Here is a 22,272-nt window from a genome sequence, read left to right on the forward strand (position 1 = left end):
GAACCAACTCCACAGCACACCACCACCACCATGCATCATCATTCAACAGTATTTGCTTGTATTCCCTCTGTCTTTTTTGGGGGTGGGGTGGGGTGTACACCAAAACACTCAGGAATAGATAATTGTTTAAATAACCAAAGGACACATTCTGCAAGTCTGCCTCTTGGCTGCCAGCACACAGCCTTTGTCTTTCCATGAGTTTAGAGTCCTCATCTGCTCCCTCTCTCCATGTCCCCATCTCTGCCTCCATCTCTGGTGTCGCTGCTTCTCTCGATAGGGTCCCATTTTCCGCTTGTGCTCTTCTCCCTTGATGATCCTAGGGTCCTCTGTTCCTGGACTGTAAAATTAACTACTCCCCCTTTTTTGTTATAAAACTTCTACTTTTACAGTTGTGATAGTTGCAATTAGTCATGGTAACAGTTACTCACTATTGAATTATAAGAATCTTATCCCTATCTGCTTTCACCAGACCCATCTAGACAAGATGAAAACTAGTCAGTGGGGATTGTACTGTTTCCTGCACATTCTGAAACTAAACTCCCTCTTGAAAACTTGTAAGCCAGTCACTGTGTGCCTTTGTAGTCCCCCATTTTAGGTAGCTAATGCCTAAGTTGCCCATGCCTGTCAACCCTGTGTACAGAAGGGGTAGGAATGATCCTTGCTATGAAGATTCCTTCACTCTTGTTTGGTATTTTAAGCTACTACTTCCATAAGTATAGGTCAGGTTCATCAAATTGTAGTGATTTACACTTGCTTTCTTTATAAAAAAATTAAAAAAAAAATCTTCTTCTACTTGAGTTCTGATCATCCAGCCATTGAAGCTAGGTCAAATCGATACTATCTTGTGCATCTCCCCTCACTTCCAGTGAAGCTGGACGCTTCACTCTCAGCTGTAACACTCTGTGACTATGTCCTTGCCCATGGGCTCAGGTGTCCCCAGGTCTCACTATACTTCTGGCCAACCAGCTCTCATCATACTATAGGTCGACAGGAGTCTATGTAACATGATCAGACTCAGCCCACATCTTCATTGCTGCTTTTTCCCCACTTCCACTCACCAGTAGACCAACATGGTCACCAGCAAGCTTACATTCCTGCTCATGTATTCCCTTTGAGTTTCAGTTTTGGAAGGGAGTTTGTCCTGAAGGAACTTGATTGCGTACCTTTATGGCTCCCTGGTGAACAACTTGCCTGTTCTTGTGGTAGCTAACCTGACAGCAGTTTTTATTTTTTATTTTTCCTGCTGGTTTTTCTTTCAAGAAGTATCTTCTGTTCCTCGAGCTGCTCCAGGCTGGTCTGCTTGTCTTTTCAAGTGGGAATTTCCCACCTCAGAAGGTTCTGGATGGGGATCAGGATTCCACCTAAGGTCTTATACCCTACAAAGGCTCTGTAGTCCCCCATTTTTGATATCCAAAGTCTAAGATGGCCAGGGCTCCTTTTGATGGGTTTCATGTTTCAAAATAAAGGGAGGTCATAAATAATGTTTTCCTTTATCCTTTTTGGAAGATGGGAAAAGGGAGCGAGCATAAGGCAGAAGGACACACTCAGACCAAGACAGACGAGAGACAGAAGAAAGAGGAGGCGAGAAAGGCAGTGTGTTCAGAAATGCATGCCATGGAATGGTTTAGAGACAGCTGGTTTGCTGGGTCTAATTTGCATGCTTGTGAAAGGTAAATGACGTGTTCTCTACAGTTGTGCCTGTGTTGATAATTAAAGGCACACCGTTGTATTCCTTCAGGACTGTGGGTGTCTTGGTTGCCTAAGAGATACTATCACAGGAACACCACCCAGTTGGTGGCTTTAAAGAACAGAAATTAATTTTTCTCACCACTGGGGAGGCTAGAAGTCAGAATTCAGGGCGTGGCTCCAGGGGGAGGCTATTTCAGCTTCTAGTTGTCATCGTTGTTGTTAAGTGCCGTCGAGTCGGTTCTGACTCATAGCAACCCTGTACAGGGTTTCTGAAGAGTGGCTCGTGAGTTTGAACTGCCAACCTTGTCCTTCAAACTGACCTCACAGTCCAGCGCATTATCCTGCAGTTCTACACCAGGTCTCCCATCGCCTTAGTCATTGCTAATGAAGGCCATGTCGTTCTCCAATGAAAGGGGTAGAATGCAAACCATGTCTTTCAAGCCCAAGGATTTATTCATGCTCTGCTTCTTCCAACAAAGCTCAAGAACTGGTGGGTTAGTGGATTTAGGGTGTCACAAATACCCCACTCCTTTAACTTAATCGGTCCTGTTGATTATACTAATCTTAGAGTGTGTTTTTTTCTCCTGGACTGCTTGTTTCAGCCTCCACCTCCTTGTTCGCCAGTCTCTCACTGGTTTCTAAGAGGTCTTTGTAAAGCACTCCGGAGACCAGGTGATTTCACACCTTAAAATGCCCCATTGCCTCCTAATGCGCTCAATAGAATGCACAGGGTCTTTGGCATGGTTGACCACACCCTTCATGTTTGGCCCGGCCGCTTCCTCTAACAGGATTCCTCACTGGTGCCCCGCTTATGCTCTGAGTCTGTGTGTGAGGAGGATGCTGCTGAGCTCCGAGTCGACTCTTTCTTTCCATTTGTTTAGGGGGTTTTGGGGTCCTTTGCATGTGACGTTGTGTCTCCAATTCCTCCCTCTCTTCGCCTGACTGCTGAGTGTCACTTACTCATCACCAACATCTCCTTGTAGATTTGCTTTTCTCCAAGAAGCTTCTCCTGGCCCCTGGTTGCGTGAAGCACCCCATCCTCCAGCCCAGGCCCCCCTCATTGTTTCGGTGTCAGCTCAGAATCTGCGCTTGGGAAACTTATTGGACAGATGGTAGACATCAGAGAGAGGAAGGTGGGGAGGTGCAGATGTTGGAGCTCCCCTGGCTCCTCAAACACAACACAGCTGTTTCCATCTCTTGGCAGATGACTCTGCTTTGGTCTGAAATGGTTGTCCTTAAGGGCTGTAGGGGACTTCTGGTGTGGCGCTTTAGGATCAGCACTGGACTGCAAACCACAAGGTCTGCCGTTCAAACCCACCAGCAACTCCTCAGTAACCCTGTATAGGGTCACTATGGGTCAGAATTGAATCGAAATCATTTAGCACTAATAACAATGGCTGTAGGATAAGCACTGGACCACAAAGTTAGTTTGACCTGCAAGGTCAGTGTTCAAACTCACCAGGTGCTCCTTGGAAACCCTATACAGGGTTACTACTATGAGTTGGAACTGACTCGACGGCCCTTAACAACAACCATCATCTTCCCTGGAGGAGGCCTGGTGATACAGTGGTTTAAGTGTTCAGCTGCTAACCAGAAGGTTGGAGGAATTGGGGCTTCAAACCCACATGATACTCCACAGGAGAGAGATGTGTAAAGATTACAGCGTAGGAAACCCAGTGGGGCAGTTCTGTGTCCTGCAGAGGGGCATGAATTCAGCTGCAGATGACCTGAGTGCGTGGCCAGAGCTTCTTTTTAGGAACTTTGCAGCTAGAAGGGAGGGAAAGGTGGCTGACAGTCAGTATTGTTGCTAGCTGTCCTTAAGTTGATTCTGACACATGACGTCCCCTGTGTATCGGAGTAGAACTGCTCCATGGGGTTTCCAAGGCTATTGCCTTTCCGAAACACATCTCCAGGTCTGTTTTTTGAGGTATTTCTGGGTAGGTTTGAACCGCCAAACTTTCAGCTAGTTGTTAAGTGCTTAACCATTTGTGCTGTGCCCAGGGGCTCCCTAGTAAGTGCTCAGTAATTGACACATTGGATCAGAACTCCCAGTTTAAGGGCCCTTGTGTCTTTGTGGTTCTTTTAGGAGGTATGTTAGGGAACTGGAGACCTGAAACTGGACTGGGTGGTCTGCCCAGTTCTCTAGAAATGGCCTGGGGGCGCAGCCTCAGAAGTGAAGCTGAGTGGTTGAGATAGAAGTCTCTGAACTTAATCCATCCTTGCTCCGCTATTTATCAGCATATGATCTAGGGCAAGTGACTTACTCTCATGGATACCCAATAGTCTTATCTGTGTTGTTGTTGTTGTTGTTGTTGTTAAGTGCTGTTGAGTCGGTTCTGACCCCTACCAACCCTGTATAGGTTGAGCTTGAACCGCCGACCTTGCAGTTCAAACAACTTTGCAGTTCAGTGCATTTACCCACAGTGCCACACCAGGACTCCTGTTCTCATCTGTAGAATGGGTATAAAAATAGCCTCCACTTTCAAAGGTTGTGAGAATTCAGCAAGCAAATGCCTGACAAGGACTTGGTCCACGGTACACATGCAGTAAAGTGTGCCTGACTGGGGGCAAGACTTGTCCCAATGCTGCTTTTGTTCTAGATATTCTGGACTGTGTCCCTAGCCCCTCGGTTGTCGTAGGTAGTGACAAGTGGGGACCATGGCTCTCGGGTCTATTGTGATAACAGCCAGGCAGAAACAACTGACTCATTGTCGCTCTCATAATCCTGCTTCCTGTCCTGCACACTCCAGGTGACAGCTGGCTCAAGGACAAAGTGGAGGCGGCGGAGGGGGGCACGACAAAGATGAAGTTTCCTCTGGTTCCAACAATTGGAAGGAGAGGAGGGTGGAGTTATGGAAAGTGCCTGAGCTTTCCATCACCCCATGTAAATAACTCATGGATTGGTTCGATTAGTGCCTGGGCTCCCTCCTCACCCTGTCATCTCTCCACCCTAACATATTTAGAAGACACAGCAAGTTACAAAACTTTCTAGTTACAAAACCAAGTAATGTTTTTTCCTAAACCTGAGGGATCTATGTAAAACCTCCAAGAAGAAAACAATTTTAGAAAATTTTCTTTCATGGTACAAACCATTTGCACTTGACCACTACATCTAACAGGTTAGCAGTTCAAACCCACCCAGTGGCTTCCTAGAAGAAAGGCTCAGACAATCTGCTTCTGTAAAGATTTCAACCCAAGAAAATCCCATGCTTCTGTCCTACCTCATAGTACACTGGGTCGCCTTGAGTTGGAATCGACTTGCTGCCGGCAATGGATTTATTTGATTTCTGGGGTTTTAGCTGTTAGTTAAAATATGTGCTGAGGTTATTTAGAAACGTTCGTGCATCACTTGAAAATATCTTATCCCCCAAGCTGATTGTTATTCAAATGTCAGTGCCACTGTGTTGGTGACAAAGGAGCTGATTTTATGTGGATACACAGACACATTGTTGTTGTTGTTAAGTGTGTCAAGTTGGTTCTGACTCATAGAGACCGTGTATAGGGTTTCTGAGGAGCGGCTGTTGAGCTTGAACCGCCCACCTTGTGGTTCAAACTGACCTTGCAGTTCAGCACATTAATCCGCAGCATCACACCAGGACTTTGCGGGCACATTACATTACAATAGATGTAATTGTTTAGGGTGAGACTAATTTGAAGGAAAGATGGAAAGAAGGTAGGAAAGAAGAAAGAGAGTTGATTTCTGGGAAAATATTAAGTAGCTAGTAGTAGAATGAAATAAAGATTTGGTGTATGCACATTAGGTAACATGGGAAGTCAGGACTGTCGGCTACTGTAAAGATTTACAGCCTCTGAAGTCCTAAGAAACTCATACAGGGTCGCTATGAGACAGAACTGACTCAATGGCATGTAACACCAATCAAGGCAGTATGAAAAAGACAAAGTCTGGGAGATGATACGTAAAGATGGAGTCTGGTGTTTGGGAACTTCACTGCTATTTAAAACATCTCTTGTTGATGTTGTTAGCCACTGGTGAGTGAATACTTGGCTCATAGTGACCCTGTGCACAGTGAAACAAACTGCTGCCTATGAGCCGTGGTAGATCTTCCATGGGCTGGTTTTCCTACGTAGATCACCAGGTCCAGGTTCAGTGAGAAGGGACAAGGACACTTCCTCTTGATGGAAGGAACATCAGAGAAGGTGCAGATGTGTTCTAAACTGCTCATGGGGAAACCTCAGCTCAGTGTGGACCACCACTGCATGTGGAGACCCAGCCACTCTCATGAAACTAGAGGCCAGTGGGCTTGTTCAGGGTCACACAGGGGATATCTCTTTCCTTGAATGGATTGCTGATGCATTGTGGGAAAAGCGGTACCCTGAGATTTTGCTTTGTTTGGCCTTGATACTGATCCACTCCACTAAACAGCAGATGAGAGAGTTTGGGGCCTGGGATTTCCCAGCTAAACTAAAGTCCACCCATTATTTAACGTCTGTCACTGGATGTCTCTACATTTCCAAATTGAAAATTGACCGTTCTCATTCATCTCCATGGGAACCTAGATTTGCCATCTTGTTTTGCTCCTTGAGGTTAGAACTTCTTGATCTGGTTGGAGGGTTCTTCTGAGAATCCACATGAAGCAAGGACTCTTTATGTCTCCAAAGCTTACGATATATAAATAGAGAAAAAAAATTCCAACCATTTCAAGATATTCCTGCCATCTTGGGCCCCTGTTGTTGTTGTTAGGTGCTGTTGAGTCAATTCTGACCCACAGCAACCCTATAGGATATAGTGGAACTACTAACCTGTAGCATATCCTAAACTGTCAGCTTTGGGGGTGCAGCTCACTAGTTCTTTCCCCCCAGTGAGTCACTGGTAGATTAGAACCATCAACCTTTTCTTCAGCAGCCGAGCGTTTAACCAGTACATCACCAGGATTTCTCTTGGGCCCCTGAAAGGTCAGAGTCCTTCTGGTTGACCTGTCCGCCCTGATTTCAAAATAATTTTCACCTCATAACTGCAGATGGTCATGCTGTCGAACCGAAGACTTTGTTGTATCAGGTGTATGGCTAAACATAGTTGGAATGTCCAATTAGTGGAATGAACTTTTAAGACAACACTCTGAACTCCCCCACTTATTGCCCTAACTTTGACGTGTCACATGACCTCCTCCATGGACGTTTGTAAGCATGTAAAACAGGAGTGGGGTAATGTTTACGGGGCTGAGCCAACTTAGGTGCAGTTGTGAAGCAGAAGCTTGTCTGAAGGGTCCCACCTCTTTATCTTGGATCATGGTCAGCTGCAAAGAGATGGACGCTCAGAACAACCCCCTGGCCCACTCCACCACTTCCCACTCACCTACAACACCACCCTAGCACCAGTTGCCTGTGAGGAAATCACTCACTTACATACATTTAAGCAGTCTTCTCAGTCTTCTGGCACCCATCGGGAGCTTGTTACAAAGGCAGATTTGGTGGTCTCGCTCTAAGAGGTTCTGAGCCAGTGGTGTTAGGGTGGGCTCAGGAATGGTGCATTTAAGGCCTCAGAGATGATTCCGAAGGAGGTGTCTCTGGTCACACTGGAGAACTTTTGGCCCTAGAGAATGAGCAAGGACGTATATGTAAGTGCATGACCTTATTTTCTGCAAACAGAGCCTTTATTCAGAGCTGTTTGCATAAAAAAGACTGTTGTTTAATCAATGGCCAACATTAGAATGATCTGTTATGACACTTTAATACATCTAGAAAACTCAGAAGAATTATAGCATGAATCCCATATAGCCGCAGCCCAAATCCTACTGTTAAGTCTTGATGTCTTTTTGCTGATTATCTGTCTACCCCTTTACCCATTCTTCCATCCATCCATCCGACTTATTTTTGGGCAACGCATTTCAAAATAAGTTGCAGACACGAGTACATTTCACCTCCTGAATTGAAATTCAATTTTTGTTTATGACTTTTATTTTAGGTGAAACGAACAGACTTTGAAATATACAAATGCTAAGTTTGTCATTCTGTTTTTGACAAATGCATTTACCCAGGAATCCCAAGTCCCTATCAAAATACACAACATTTCCATCACCCCAGAAAATGCCCACATTCCCACCTTTCTAGTGAATCCCTACTGCTAACTCCCCATCAATAGGGGACTAGTGTTCTGCGCATTTTCATCACGGGATGAGTTTTGCCTGTTAGGGAGTTTTATATAAAAAGGATCCTACAGTGTATACATTTTTATAAGGGAGCTCTTAAAGCTGCATCCAGAGCAATGACATTAGACCTTCTGGGGGCTGGGCACAGACATTCAGTATCTTTGAGAATTCTCCAGGCAACCAGTTTGAGAGCTGCTCATTGGAGGTTCAGTGGTAAAATTCTTCCCTTCCCTGTGGAAGTCCACCACCCATCTGTCGGTGAGTGGAGGCTTCCATGTTGTTCAGATGCTGAACAGCTTTCGGTGAAGCTTCCAGACTAAGACAGACTAGGACGAAAAGCCTCGTGATCTACTTCTAAAAACCAGCCAATGAAAATCCCATGGATCCGTTACCAATCGTGGGGATGGCACAGAACCAGGCAGTGCTTTGATCCATAATGCATGGGGTTGCCATGTGTTGGGGGCTAACTTAACAGTAGCTGACACCAACAAGCAGTGTAACAAAGGGACCTGAGGCCTCAAATCAAAATCATCACAGAGAGGGAGGTGTCTTTAGGTGTCTTGGTGTTCCTCAAATCATATAGACCTGGTTGAATCAGTGGTGGGAAATTGACATAACCCCATTGTGCCCTTATGTTCTCATCAGAGGTGGGATGGACAGTGGTCACTGTGGCACCCCTCACACCCCGCCCTATCTTGTTGGTGTGGTGTGAGTTGAGTAATGTTGTCAAGCACTTTGTAGACTTGAAAGCGGGAGTGATTATTCATTATTTGCACCGGGCCAAATCCTGCCCAGGCTGTGCCTTCCCCATTTCCTGCTGGGCCCCTGTAGGTTAGATCAGAATACCCACCCCCCCAAGTGTATTAGAAACTTAATAAATTGAGGAAGCTCTCAAAGGAATGTAGGGCCCCTTTTAAATTTTAATCACAGATTAAATGCCAGAGGAAGCCTTTGCTTTGAGAGAACAGGGATTTTACAGCCTTTAACTTGGAACCGCTATGCTGCCTCAGTTGTTTGAAAATGGCTCTCAGAAATTGGGTAAGCATCGCCAAGGGAAAATGAAACAAACAAAAAAATCTCCAACCCATGATCACCCCTGCCACCTGCTCCCGTGAAAAGGCCAATTCACACTGCTGCGGTTGAAAATGTTCTCGGGGGCGTTTGTTAGCTGGCTGAGGGTGCAGTTTGGCTGTGGATCTCAATATTCCCTTGTAACGTTTTACAACCCAGACCCGGTGACAAAGGCGTCATTCATTACTCTTTCACGTGGATCAGAATGTGAGGGGTGGGGACCTGAGCTAGGGAGGGCTCCATCTGACACCCACAGCGAGCCAGGGTAGTGTGGAGCCCCGCTTATGTCTGGTGAGCCTAGTCTCTCAACTGAGCATGCCCATAGGGTACTGGGGCCGGCTTAGTTCTGCAGAAAACTAGGGATCCACATTACACTTGGACTGATAGGCTGATCTTGTCCTTGCCCAGAAATGTCCAAGTCTCTTGTCACCAGCATGCTTTATACACAACAGAATGGTTTTATTGCCCAAACAGCTGGTGCCAACAGTTCCCTATTTTCAAATATAAGTTAACTGACTAGAGCTTTAGGATAGAGTTGACCTGGGATTTAATTTCACTGTTACCTCTTCTTGGCTGTGTTGAGCTGGGGAAAGTTGATTAACCTCTCTGAGCCTCCATTTCTTCTTCTCTAAGTTTCATCCTTCCAATGAAGTGAGGCTCTTGTTAGGATCAAATGAAGGGACGTGTACAGGGCATTAGTCCAGTGCCTGGAACATTGTCTTGGTGTGGGTCATTGAGTCGATTTAAACCGATAGTGACCCAATGTGACAGGGTAGAACTACATTTTTCTCCCATAGGGCTGCTGGTGGGGGTGGGGTGGGATTGAACTGCTGACCTCTGACCTTTTGGTTAGCAGATGAGGACATTAGGCATTGTGCCAACAGGCTCCCTTTTAACATCTCTCTTAGGAACAGAACTATAATTAATGCCCAGAAGCCCATTTGAGAAGTGTGAAAATAGGGGCCTGGGAACATGCCGCTACTTCTTAGTTGGTATGGGTTGACAGAGGCAAAGGGAAGAAATGTTAGAGCCAAACCGCAGTAGAGTCATTTCCACTGGGGTTGGGCCCATGTGGTGGAGAGCTCAGATGTCTCTGGGATTAGAAGATAAAGTGTGTTTCCCATCAACTGTAAGAGCCTCGTCATGGAAGGTAGAACTAAGAGAATTGGAGAGAAAGTTGGAAAGCTCTTGTGTGTCTGGGGAGAAGGGCAGCAACAGAGTAGGGTGTCTTCTTCCTCTTCATCATCATCCTTCATATTTTCTTCAAGTGACTCCTGTTGCTCAAAGTGGGATACTCATGTGGCACTGTAGGATAGGCACTGGACTACAAGGTCATCAGTTTGATCTGCAAGGTCAACAGTTCAAACTCACCGACTGCCCCTTGGAAACCCTATACAGGGTCACTGTGAGTCGAAACTAACTCAAGGCACACAACAACAACATTGTTCAAGGCAGGACTCCTGGTGTGGTGTTGTAGGATAAGCAGTGGACTGCAAACTGCAAGGTTGGTGGTTCAAACCCACCAGTCACAGCTCAGAAACCCTATATAGGGTCACTATGAGTCAGAACTGACTTGACAGCACTTAACAACAAAGCACTTGACTACTAATGGAAAGGTGTATGGCTTGAACCCATCCCAGGGCTCCATGGGAGAAAGATCTAACTATCTGCTCCTGTCTATGACAGTGAAAACAAAACAGAACAGAATGCAGAACACAGAGCTGTTGAGTCAATTCCTCCTCACAGCAGTCTGATAGGACAGAGTAGAACTCTTCCATAGGGTTTCCAAGACTAGAGCTTCCAGGGAGCAAACGACCTCAGCTTTCTCTTAGGGAGTGACTGGTGGATTTGAACCACCAACTTGTGATTAGCCCAGTATGCCACCAGAGCCCCTTCCTGTAAATATGACAGCCTAGGAAACTCTCTGGGCCAATTCTCCTCTGTCCTGACGTGTCGCTCTGCATTGGAATTCCTCCTACCAACATTTTTAGGGGGCTTCTTTTCTTTAAATAATAATAATAATTAAAAAAGCCCTCATCAAAACAAAGAGATTTCCCCCTTCCCATTAGCGCTCTGACAGATCAGTACTTGAAACTGTTGTTGTTAAGCACCTTCGAGTCGATTCAGATTCATAGGGAACCTGTATAGGGTTTCCAAGGAGCAACTGGTGAGCTTGAACTACCGACTTTGCAGTTCAAACGACTTTGCAGTCTGGCGCATTAACCCACAGCACCACACCAGAACTCCGTACTTGAAAGAAGCAGACCCAAATAGATTTGCCAGTGCCATGTCACAACTTTCATGTTTTATTACTATTATTCTTTTTCTTTTCCATGACATAGCGTGAGCCACAGAGAGAAAGAGAGAGCTGTCAAGCTCATTTCATTGTGTTCAGCCTTCCCGCCCCAGGGGGGAGATTCTGGCTGGTGTGGCTGCTCAGCGTGGCTCCAGCTTGGGTAGGGAGATGCCATATGCCAGGAGAAAGGCTCGCGAGGAGACCCCTGGGTGTTGTGAGGGTGTCTGGGCCTCATGGAAACTTGGCAGACACTCTCTGTCCCCTGTCTGTCCACTGTGACACCGTTTCACATGACCAACAAAGGCAAGGACAGTAGAGAGCATTACACCCTGGAGAAGAGGATGTGGATGGGATCTTGGGCTCCAAATCCTTGCCCTGCTACAAAAGCATATGAATAGTGTTTTCAAAATTTAGTATTTCATTTTTGGTTAAAATAGACTCAGCAAAACCTGCTCCTACCCCCAGCTTCTAGACATGATGAGCAGTGACAATGATGGTGTTCTTCACACAGTGATAACATTCCCCATATTTCCCTTCCTGTTGCTTCTCTCCTCTGTCTTTCAGCTTAGACTCCTTGTTCTTCAACCTTCTAGTCTGTGCTTGAACATAGCTGTTGTCCCTTTGGTCTTACATGTTGCTGTTAAGTACTGTCAAGTCAGTTCCCACTCATAGTGACCCCTTGGAGGTTTCCAAAGAGCAGCTGGTGGGTTTCAACTGCTGACCATGTGGGGCCCCATCCAGTGCTTATCCTACAGTGCCACACCGGGAGTCCTTGGTCTTATAGGTTGCTGTTTGTTGTTAAAGTGCTGTCAAATTGGTTCCAACTCATAGCGAGCCTGTATAGTGTTTACAAAGAGTGACTGGTGAGTTTGAACTGCCGACCTTCTGATTCAAACTGACCTTGAAGTCAAGGGCTTATTCTGCGGTGCCACACTAGGTCTCCTCCGGGTCTTGTATAGATGTTAAAATACAAATATGTGTGTGTGTGTGTGTGTGTGTATATATATATATATATATGGAGAGAGAGAGAGAGCGAGAGAGAGAGAGCGAGAGCGAGCTCTGGTAGCGTAGTGGTTACGAATTGTGCTATGAACCGCAAGGTCAGCAGTTCGAAACTACCAGCCGTTCCATGGGAGAAAGATGAGGCTTTCTGCTCCCGTAAAGATTTGCAGCCTTGGAAACCCTGTACAGGGTCGCTATGAGTCAGAACCGACTCCATAGCACATAACAACAACAACAATATATATATATTGTTGTTAAGTGCCGTTAAATCGGTTCCGAGCCATAGTGACTCTGTATAGGGTTTCCAAGGAGCAGCTGGTTCAAACTGACTTTGTAGTGCACCGCATTAACCCACAGTGCTACGCCAGAAGTCTCTCTCTCTCTGTATATATATATATGTTTATATGTTTATATATATATATATATATGTATATATATGTATACACACACACACACACACACATATATGTATGTTGTTGTTAAGTGCCGTCAAGTCGGTTCCGACCCATAGCGACCCTGTACAGGGTTTCCGAGGCTGTAAATCTTTACGGGAGCAGACTGCCTCATCTTTCTCCCGCGGAGTGGCTGGTAGTTTCGAACTGCTGGCCTCAAGGTTTGCAGCCTGATTCATAACCACTGTACTACCAGAGCTCCTTATACATGTGCATATATAGATAGATAGGTTGTTGTTAAGTGATGATAGATATTATAAAAATGTAATACTTAGAAGTTTAACAGTCTTTACTTTTAAGCTAAAGTATTAGTTTAAAGCGACAGTATTAGTTTAAAGGTGATTTCAGTCTTGTTTTACTTCGACATTTGAAAAATAACTCAGGGTCATAGTTGCCAAGACTCCTTCAGCTTTTGTAGGTCCAGTTAAGCTTGGATTCTTCAAGATTGTGAAGTGCTGTTCCACATTTTTCGCAATTCTTTTTTTTTCAGTGTCCATCTATTGTGGCCCTGGTCAGCACATTTAGTAGTGGTAACTGGGTGCCATTAGTATTCATGGTCTCAGGGTAGAGAAGGCCAGGATTCTTAGAGATAGTCAGTGCTGTAGTCTGGTTCCTTCTCTGATGCTAGGTTTTCCGTCCTTTTCTTTTGTTCTGTATAGATAGAGACCAATAGTTGAATCTTAGATGGCTGCTCAGAAGCAAAGACTTTATTATGATGATGATTTTTAATAGAACCAATTAGGAGCTTATATAGAAGTAGTTAGGGGACTTCTGGGTTAGAATTCCGGTTGTGTCTCTCTAGCTTTGTGACTTGGAAAATTCCCCGAGCCTCAGTTTCCTAACCTGTAAAATGGTAAGAGCAATAGTACCTATTTCATAATGGTCCCTCACAGGCTATAGTGGGCTGCAGCCCTCCCATCTCTTTATATGTGAGATGATTTAGTTCTACTTTAAAATTTTAATATTGTTGTTAAGTGCCATCGAGTCAGTTTTGACTCATAGCGACCCTGTATAGGGTTTCCTAGGAGTGGCTAGTGAGTTTGAACCACTGACCTTGTGGTTCAAATTGACCTTGCAGTCTAGCATATATCCTATCGCACCACACCAGGACACCCTAATTTTAATGGTGAAGTATTAGTTTTAATAGTGAAGTATTTATTTGAATTGTATTAAAAGAACTAAAATTAATACCACAAGCCCAGAATTGCACAGAAATTACGGCTTAGAGTGAGAATAAATTTAATTGGATTAAAAAGTAAATGAAAACATGTATTAAGTTAAAGAATGGATGATCTGGGCCATGTCAGGGATCACAATAAACTTAATGTCTGGAGTTTGTTGTTGTTGTTGTAAAATGCCTTTGAGTCCATTCCGGCCCATAGCAACACTCTAGGGTTTCCAAGGAGTGGCTGGTGACCTTGAACCGCCAACCTTGCAGTTGACACACTGACTTTGCAGTTCAGCACACTAACCCACAACACCACACCAGCACTTATTGGTAAACATATATTCATTCTAGGTGGGGTGGATTACTGAATAAGCAAAATAAGCATAGGCTTACTTGTGCTTCCCTTGCTGACTGGGTACTCGGTCCTGGTCAAGGATTGTAAATTAGAAGAGAGACTTCAATTCTGTAGAAAGGTACTATTAGGAGTTGGGAGAGAGACAGATGCCAGCCATCCCTAGAAGCAGACAGAATCTTTGATGTGGTGAAAAAAATATGTGAAACTGTTCATTACAGATTAGAATGTAAACACAAGTAAGCTCGTGCTTACTGCATAATCCAACACTGGTTCTAGGGTGGGGGTTCTTACCCTGTTTTGTGCCATGACAGTTTGGGAAGCCTATGGGCCCCTTCCTAGAATTGTTGTTGTTAAGTGCCGTCGAGTCATTTCCAACTCATAGCAGCCTTGTATAGGGTTTCTGAGGCTTTAAAATCATTGCAGCGGCAGAAAAGCTCATCTTTCTCCTGCAGAGAGCGGCTGACAGTCTTGAAGCGTGAACCTTGTGGTTCACAGTCAAATGCTTATCGTATGGAGTCACCCAGAATAATGTGGTTAAATACCTAAAATAGAACACATAGATTACCAAGGAAACCAATGCTATTGTAACATAGTTACCAAAGTATTTTAAAAATGACACTCCACTAAATGGGAGCACTGGTCTGTAAATCACAAGGTTGCCACTCCGAGGCAGAAAGATGAGGCTTTCTGCTCCCGCAAAGATTTACAGCCTTGGAAACCCAGTGTAGGGTTGCTATGAGTCAGAACTGACGCAACAGCGCTTAACAACTACAACAAAATAGTACTATGGGAGTCCTGGTATGGTGCTGTAGGGTAAACACTTAACTGCTAACTGCAAAGTCTGCGGTTCATCAGAAATGACGCTGATCAACAATCAACATGGTAATATGTGTGCTCTGTAAATACTTGACGTCACAGCATCTAGTGAGTCTTGTAAAGCTCCTGTCATTTATAATCGCTCATGAGCCTTTATGGTGTTTTGAGACAGGTCCAGCCATGTGGTATGGAATAATTTTATTTCTATTGGTGTCGAGTTGATTTCATTTCAATGACCCAATAGGGCAGAGTTGAACTGCCCTCATCGGGTTTCCAAAGCTGTCATCTTTATGGAATAAAATTCTCATTTTCTTCCCCCAGAGCCGCTGGTGGGTTTGAACCTTTAATCTCTTGGTTAGCATTCAAGCACTTAATTGTGCCATCAGGGCTCAGCCGTCACTGGTGGTGTGTGTTGTATGTCGTTGAGTCAGTTCTGACTCATAGAGACCCTGTGTAGGGTTTCTGAGGCTGTACTTCTTCATAGGAGCAGAAAGCCACATCATTCTCATGAGGAGTAACTGGTAGATTCAAACTGCCGTCCTTGCAGTTAACAGCCCAGCTCATATTAGGAGCTTATATAGAAGTAGTTAGGGGGCTAACTACTTCTATATAAGCTATACTACCAGGATTCTTAGCCACTACTTGGGCCGCTAATAATACTTGCTGCCTATCTCCGTAATGGAAGGAAATGCTAAATTTCAGTGTGAGTTGAGTGAAAATTAAAATTCAAGTTCGTAGTTGTCAAATCCCCCAAGTTAAGATCTCTGAGTTAAGGAGAGAGGCTTAGGGAACTGCTACCTCCTGAGAAATTGTATGTCCTGAAACTACCCATGTCATTTTGTAAAAGTAATGACGATAGTTTCTACCATGTACCATGTACCTCTGTCCTACTGCCATTGAGCCTGTTCAGTCTGGACTCAGAGTGTCCCTACATGACAACCCCAGAGGCTTTCCAGGGTAAGAATGGTGTTTCCCGCACCTCCCAGGACCTCCTGCCTCCACCCACACCATACTCTCTGTCCCAGGGGCACGGCCAAATTTTTGTCATCTTTACGGAAGTCAACCACCACATTTTTCTCTAGAGATGCGGCAGGTGGTCTCAAACCTCCTCTGACCTTGTTAGCAGCCGAGTTCTTCAACCACAGAGCCACCAAGGGCTTCTAGGTACCAGATACAACTTTCTAATCTATGATATTGTGTTATTGCCAACAATTTGTGGAAATTTGGAAATTGAGGTTCAGAGAGGTTGAGTGCCTTGCTCAAGGACACATAGCTACTAGATAGCAGGGCTAGCATAGAACACATACCTTCCTGTTTCTTTTCCCTACACCCTGATTCTTAGATGCCCATGTGGAAATCAGAATCGGGGTTTATTCGGAGAAGAGAGTATCTCTTGGGGTCTCAGGGAAAATGTTGTGGCTTCTCCAGATCATCTCTATATTGTCCCCATCTTGTAGATAAGGAAACTGAGGATTGACTTGGCAGTCTACCTTATCTGAGCTCAGAGAATTTGCATGGAGATTGAGCTGCATGTGCCATGGGCTTTCATGCATCATTTGGACTTTTATGAAGAATATCTATTTCCCCAGAGACAACAGTTTTCTGTGCCTATACATGACTTGGGAGCAGGTTCAGATTCTGTTCTGCCCCTTTCTGCCTGCAGTGACTCCCCCTGGGGAGAAAGGGAAGCTTTGAGTCTGTTCATCTTAATTTTGTTTGTCTTCCAAGCAGAAAAGTCGATCCAAATTGTTGTATATTACAAAAATTGATGCTATCAAAGTGTCTTTCAGAAAGGTTGAGCCAAATCTGGGTATAATAGCAGTTATTCTTTGAATGCATGAATTCTTCATCTGTCTAAGGTTCTCATGCATACGAAACAATCAAAAAGACTTTGGCCTGGATCAGGTATACCTTAGTCTTCAAAGTGACACTTTAAAGAGGTCTTCTGTGACAGATTTTCCCAGTGCATTTAGTCATTTGATTTCTTGACTGCTGCTTCTATGGATATTGATTTTTGATCCAAGTAGAATGAAATCTTTGACAAGTTCAATTTTTCACTAGAAAGGGAAGTGTTGTTGTTGTTAAGTGCTGTCGAGTTGAATCCGACTCAGAGTGAACCTGTGTAGGGTTTCCTAGGAGCGGCTGGTGAGTTTGAACCGCTGACCTTGAAGTTCAAACCAATCTTGCGGTCCAGTGCATTATCCTATAACACCACACCAGGACTGAGAAAGGGAACTAAGGGGGTCTAAATATTTATGGAATAAGTTGAAATAACCCTAAACACCACCTGTTTATGCAACATGAAGAGCACTCTTCATCTGGGAGTGTTCATTTATCTCTCTGCATTTGTATAGAACTATTCAGAGACCTATTTGCCTGACATATACGACAAGAAAAGTTACTATCCCAAATATATGTGCAGGGCATTCCGTGCACATGATAGATACATCTGGATTCCATTGCTCATCAAAGGCTTGTTTGTTTATTATTCTGTGACTTTCCTGGTGGAGTCTTAGACCATGGTTTGGTCATGGGTGGATGTGTGTCAGGATGCTAATCAACATTCTTTCCTGTCTTCTGTTTTTCAGTAAAGAATACCCTGTGGTTCCCAGGAGCACAGTGAGGCAAAAAGTGGCCTCCAACCATAGTCCTTTCAGCAATGAGCCTCGGGCTCTCTCCACTTCTTCTAACTTGGGGAGTCAGTATCAGTGTGAGAACGGCGTCTCCGGCACCTCCCAGGACCTCCTGCCCCCACCCAACCCATACCCTCTGTCCCAGGAGCACAGCCAAATTTACCATTGTACCAAGAGGAAAGGTGGGTGTCACAACCCCAACCGTTTTACCTCCTTTCCTATCTCTTCCTTCCATTTCTTAAAGGAAAAAAAAAAAAAAAGGTATGCAGAACTTTACGTTTCAAAAAGGGAAGCACCATGAGGGTACCTATGGATTGTCAGAAATGCAAACTCTGCTGGTAAAACTAAAACTCTGTGTATCTGCCCCCAATTGCAGCCCCTTCCTTAGAGGAAATATATTCATTTACACCCACACACGCACACCCAGGCACAAAGAGTTTTGTTCTTATTTTAACATACATGACATCATACTGTATGCATTTTATAACTTGCTTTCTTCTTGTTCCCATTTAAAATACGACTTAGGTATCTTTTTGTGGTCCTAGACTTAACTCATTCTTCTGAACTGCTAAAGAGCCAGTATTGCCTTAGAAAGTTGCAGTGGAGTTTTCTTTGTCACCATCTATGAGTGGGCAGGGAGGTGGCTTCCAGTGTTCTTTGGTTGCTACAAGTCATACTACCAGGGGAAAATGAAATGGTGATCCTACAGAGCTACCATGCTCCCTAAAGAGGAGATAGCTGGTGGTGATTATGAGCCGTGGATTCTGTTCCGACTCCACAGCGATCCTGTATAGGGTTTCCAAGGCTGTAAATCTTTACCAGAGCAGAAAGCGTCATCTTTCTCCTGCAGAAACAGGCCCCCTGGCCCGATTCCCAGCACATCCGCTGTCGGATGGGCTGGGGACCAGATGCCTGCAAACATGGCAGCCTCTTCAGATTCCAACAGGGGTTAAGAATGGTCCTTGGAAGGGTTCCGCCCACAGATTCTGTTTTATATTATATTTAAGGTACACTTTTGAGATTTCAGAGAACAGCCTTCTCCAGGGAACTATTAATAGCACTGTTAGTGTTAGTGGCTGTTGAGTCAGCCTCGGCTCCTGGTGACCTCATATACAGCAGGATGAAGTGGGGCCCGGTCCCACACCGTGACTCCTTCATTGTGATGCTGTTCCCATCTACCTCAGTGAGGGTTTCCCCCATTCTTGTTCAACCTCTGCGTTACCAAATAGGTAAATCTTCTAGCAATTGGATCACTGCTAATGATGTGGGTTATGAGTTGGGTTGCTAACTGCAAGGTCAGCAGTTCGAATCTACCAGCCACTCTGAATGAGAAAGATGAGGCTCTCAGCTCCCATAAAGACGGACAGCCTGAGAAATCCTGTATAGGCACCGTGAGTCAGAACCAACTCCATGTGTCCCATGATGTGTCCAAAGTAAGCAAACCAAAGTCTTGCCATTTTCTCTTTTAAGGGCTCTAGAGCTCTGGTAGTGTAGTGGTTATGAATCGGGCTGCGAACCTTAAGGTCAGCGGTTCGAAACTACCAGCCGCTCCGTGGAAGAAAGATGAGGCTTTCTACTCCCGTAAAGATTTACACCCTCGGAAACCCTGTACAGGGTCGCTATGGGTCGGAACCGACTCGACGGCACTTAACAACAACAACAACAATATCTTTTAAGCCTGCATTAACCCATTTTACCAAAAGGGAAACCGAGGAAGGTGAAACCACTCGTGGTAGGTCTCGAAGGTGAGATTCAAACCTAAGATTTACAGACTCCATAGTTTGTGTCCTTAACCACCACCCTATACTGCTTCCGTTACCCGGGCTTGTCATCGATTCTCTCACAAAGCCTCCCTTATTCAATATTTACGCCACTTTTTAGATTCAGTATTCAATACATAGAGTTTTTTTTAAAACTCATTTCTGAAGGATGTCGTGGGAAGGTTTTGAGTGTTAAGCTAATGAACTTTAGTGAGCTGCTCACTTCCGTGGATCACTTAGCAGGAACCTCAAGGGAAACACAGGCTCAACATGGTGTAGACACTGGGGAAACTGAGGTAGGTGGTGGAGGGGGGACTGGCCAGCGCAGTCGTAATTCCAGGAGCAGATGCTCTCCTGCTGTGTGGCTGTGGACAAGTTGCTACACCTTTCTGAGTCTAAACTACTTTTTCTGCAAAATGGGCATGATGGTATCACTGAATCTATCAAGTTGTTAGAGCGTGGTAGCTGTAAGTATAGACACTGGACTGCAAACCACAAGGTCGGTGGTTCAAACCCACCAGGCGCTCTGTGGGAGACAGAAAGTGCTCTGTTCCTGTGAATGTAGAGCTTAGGAAGCCCTATACAGAGTCACTGTGAGTTGGCACCGACTTAATAGCAACAACAGTATCAAGTTGTTAGAGTGTGGTGGCTCTGTAGGGTAGCCACTGCACTACAAACCATAAGATTGGCAGTTTGAGCTCACCAGTCGCTCCACAGGAAAAAGATGAGATTATCTGCTTCTAAAAAGGTTTACACCCTTGGAAACCCTATATAGGGTTGTTATGAGTCACTGTACCAAAAAGATATATGGTCAATGTTCAACCATTTCAAGAGGTAGCATATAATCAAGAGCCATTGATACTGAAGGAAAAGTCCAAGGTGCATTGAAGGCATTGGCAAAGAACAAGGTTCTGGAAATTTATGGAATACAAATTGCAATCTTTCAACAAACTGTTGTGGCATTGGAGGCACTCACTCATCAATGCCAAGAAATGTGGAAGACAGCTACCTGGCCAACTGATTGGAAGAGATCCATATTTGTGGCCGCTCCAAAGAGAGGTGACCCAACAGAATGTTGAAATCTTCGGACAATATCATTAATAGAGTATGCAAGTAAAATTTTGCTAAAGTTAATTCAGAAATGACTGCAGCTGTACAGTGACAGAGACCTTCAGAGGTTCAAGCCGGATTCAGACAAGGACATGGAATGAGGGTTATAATTGTTGATGTCAGATAGATCTTGGCTGAAAGCAGAAAATAACCAGAAAGATGTTTACCTGTGCTTTATTGACTATGCAAAGGCTTTCGATTGTGTGGATCATGACAAGCTAAGGACAACATTGCCGAGAATGAGTATTCTGGAACACTTAATTGTGCTCATGAGTAACCTGTGCATAGACTAAGAGGCAGTTGTTCAAACAGAACAAGGAAACATTGAATGGCTTAAAATGAGGAAAAGTATGTGCCAGGGTTGTATTCTTCCACCATGCTTACTCAATCTGAATGCTGAGCAACTAATTTGAGAAGCTGGAGTATATGGACAAAAACGTGGCATCAGGATTGGAGGAAGACTCATTAACAACCAGTGATATGCAGATGATGCAACCTTGCTTGCTGAAAGCAAAGAGGACTTTAAAATACTTACTGATGAAGATGAAAGACCATAGCCTTTGGTATGGGTTACATCTGAATGTAAAGAAAATAGAAATCCTCATAGCTGGGCCAATAAATAACATCAAGATGAAGGGGAAAAAGATTGAAGTTTTCAAAGACTTCATTTTGTTTGCATCAACCATCAACATTCATGGAAGCAGCTGTCAAGAACTCAAACGATGTATTACATTAGACAAATCTGGTGCACAAGACTTCTTTAAAGTGTTCAAAAGAAAAGATATCAGTTTGAAAACTAAGGTGCGCCTGACCCAAGCCATGGTATTTTCAATAGCCTCATAATGTATATGAAAGTTGAACAATGAATACAGAAGACTGTAGAAGAATTGATGCATTTGGGTTAGGATGTCGAAAGAGAATATTAAAAGGCCAATGGGCTTCCAAAAGAACAAACCGATCTGAGTTGGGCAGGAAAAGGGAGGAGGTGTGTAGGCTTCCAGGCATAGAAGAAAGTAGCTACTGTGTCCCCCTACCCCCATGAAGGGGAATGTGTTCCTTTTGGGGAAGGAGTCAAAAGCTGGGGTGTCTGACCACTGAGCAAGGGAGAAGAGTTGGGAAATGACATTCGAGAGGGTGGTACCTCATAGCAACCACAACCCATCTCTCAGTAGAGGCCTATGTGCTGTTATGAGGCAGAACAGTTCCAGAGTAAGACAGACTCAGAAAAAAGGCCTGGTGATCTGCTTCTGAAAATCAGTCAGTGAAAGTGCTGTGGGTCACAAAGGTCTAATCTGCAACCGATCATGAAGATGGAGCAGAACTAGGCAGTGTTTTGTTCTGCTGGGAATGGAGTCACTGTGAGTGGAGGCTGGTTCAATGAGATGACATCTGATAAGAAAAGAGGGAGGCAGGATCAGCTTGATGCGCTCAGCCCCTGAAGACCACCGGAAGGATTTCAGCTTTTCTCTGAACGCTGCCAGGTGGTCACAGTAGAGTTTGAAATGTGTAGGTGAAGCGGTTCTGGTTTTGTTTTCATGCTGTGATTGGAGGAGAGTAGTTGCGATCTCAGCGCCCCGAGGAGGAGTGACTGCTGGGAAGTCAGAGGTGTGAGATGATGTTAACTCAGAGGAGGATGTGGGTAGGAAACAGGGATGCAGATGGCATCAGGACTTAGTGCCTGGTTGGAGATAACAAGGTGAAGAATGAACGCTGACCACAGGTGCAGAAACTGTGGCTGGGAGTGTGTGCAAATTACCCAAAGTCGTTCAACTACGGAGGGGACTCTGCCCAGAAAACACACTAGGCCCAGGCA

General features: G+C 44.7%; 1 protein-coding gene across 2 annotated transcripts in view; it reads left to right on the plus strand.

Annotated features, from left to right (window-relative positions):
- TBX5 (T-box 5) overlaps positions 1-22,272 on the plus strand; it is a 74,224-nt gene that overhangs the window by 44,231 nt on the left and 7,721 nt on the right. For both annotated transcript variants that reach the window (XM_006876964.1, XM_006876963.1), the window contains exon 8: positions 17,545-17,771. In XM_006876964.1, the coding sequence (XP_006877026.1) occupies positions 17,545-17,771 (227 nt within the window). The remainder of the gene's footprint in view (positions 1-17,544; positions 17,772-22,272) is intronic.

Source organism: Chrysochloris asiatica, unplaced genomic scaffold (assembly GCF_000296735.1).
Source record: "Chrysochloris asiatica unplaced genomic scaffold, ChrAsi1.0 scaffold00438, whole genome shotgun sequence".
NCBI classification, from domain to species: Eukaryota; Metazoa; Chordata; class Mammalia; order Afrosoricida; family Chrysochloridae; genus Chrysochloris; species Chrysochloris asiatica.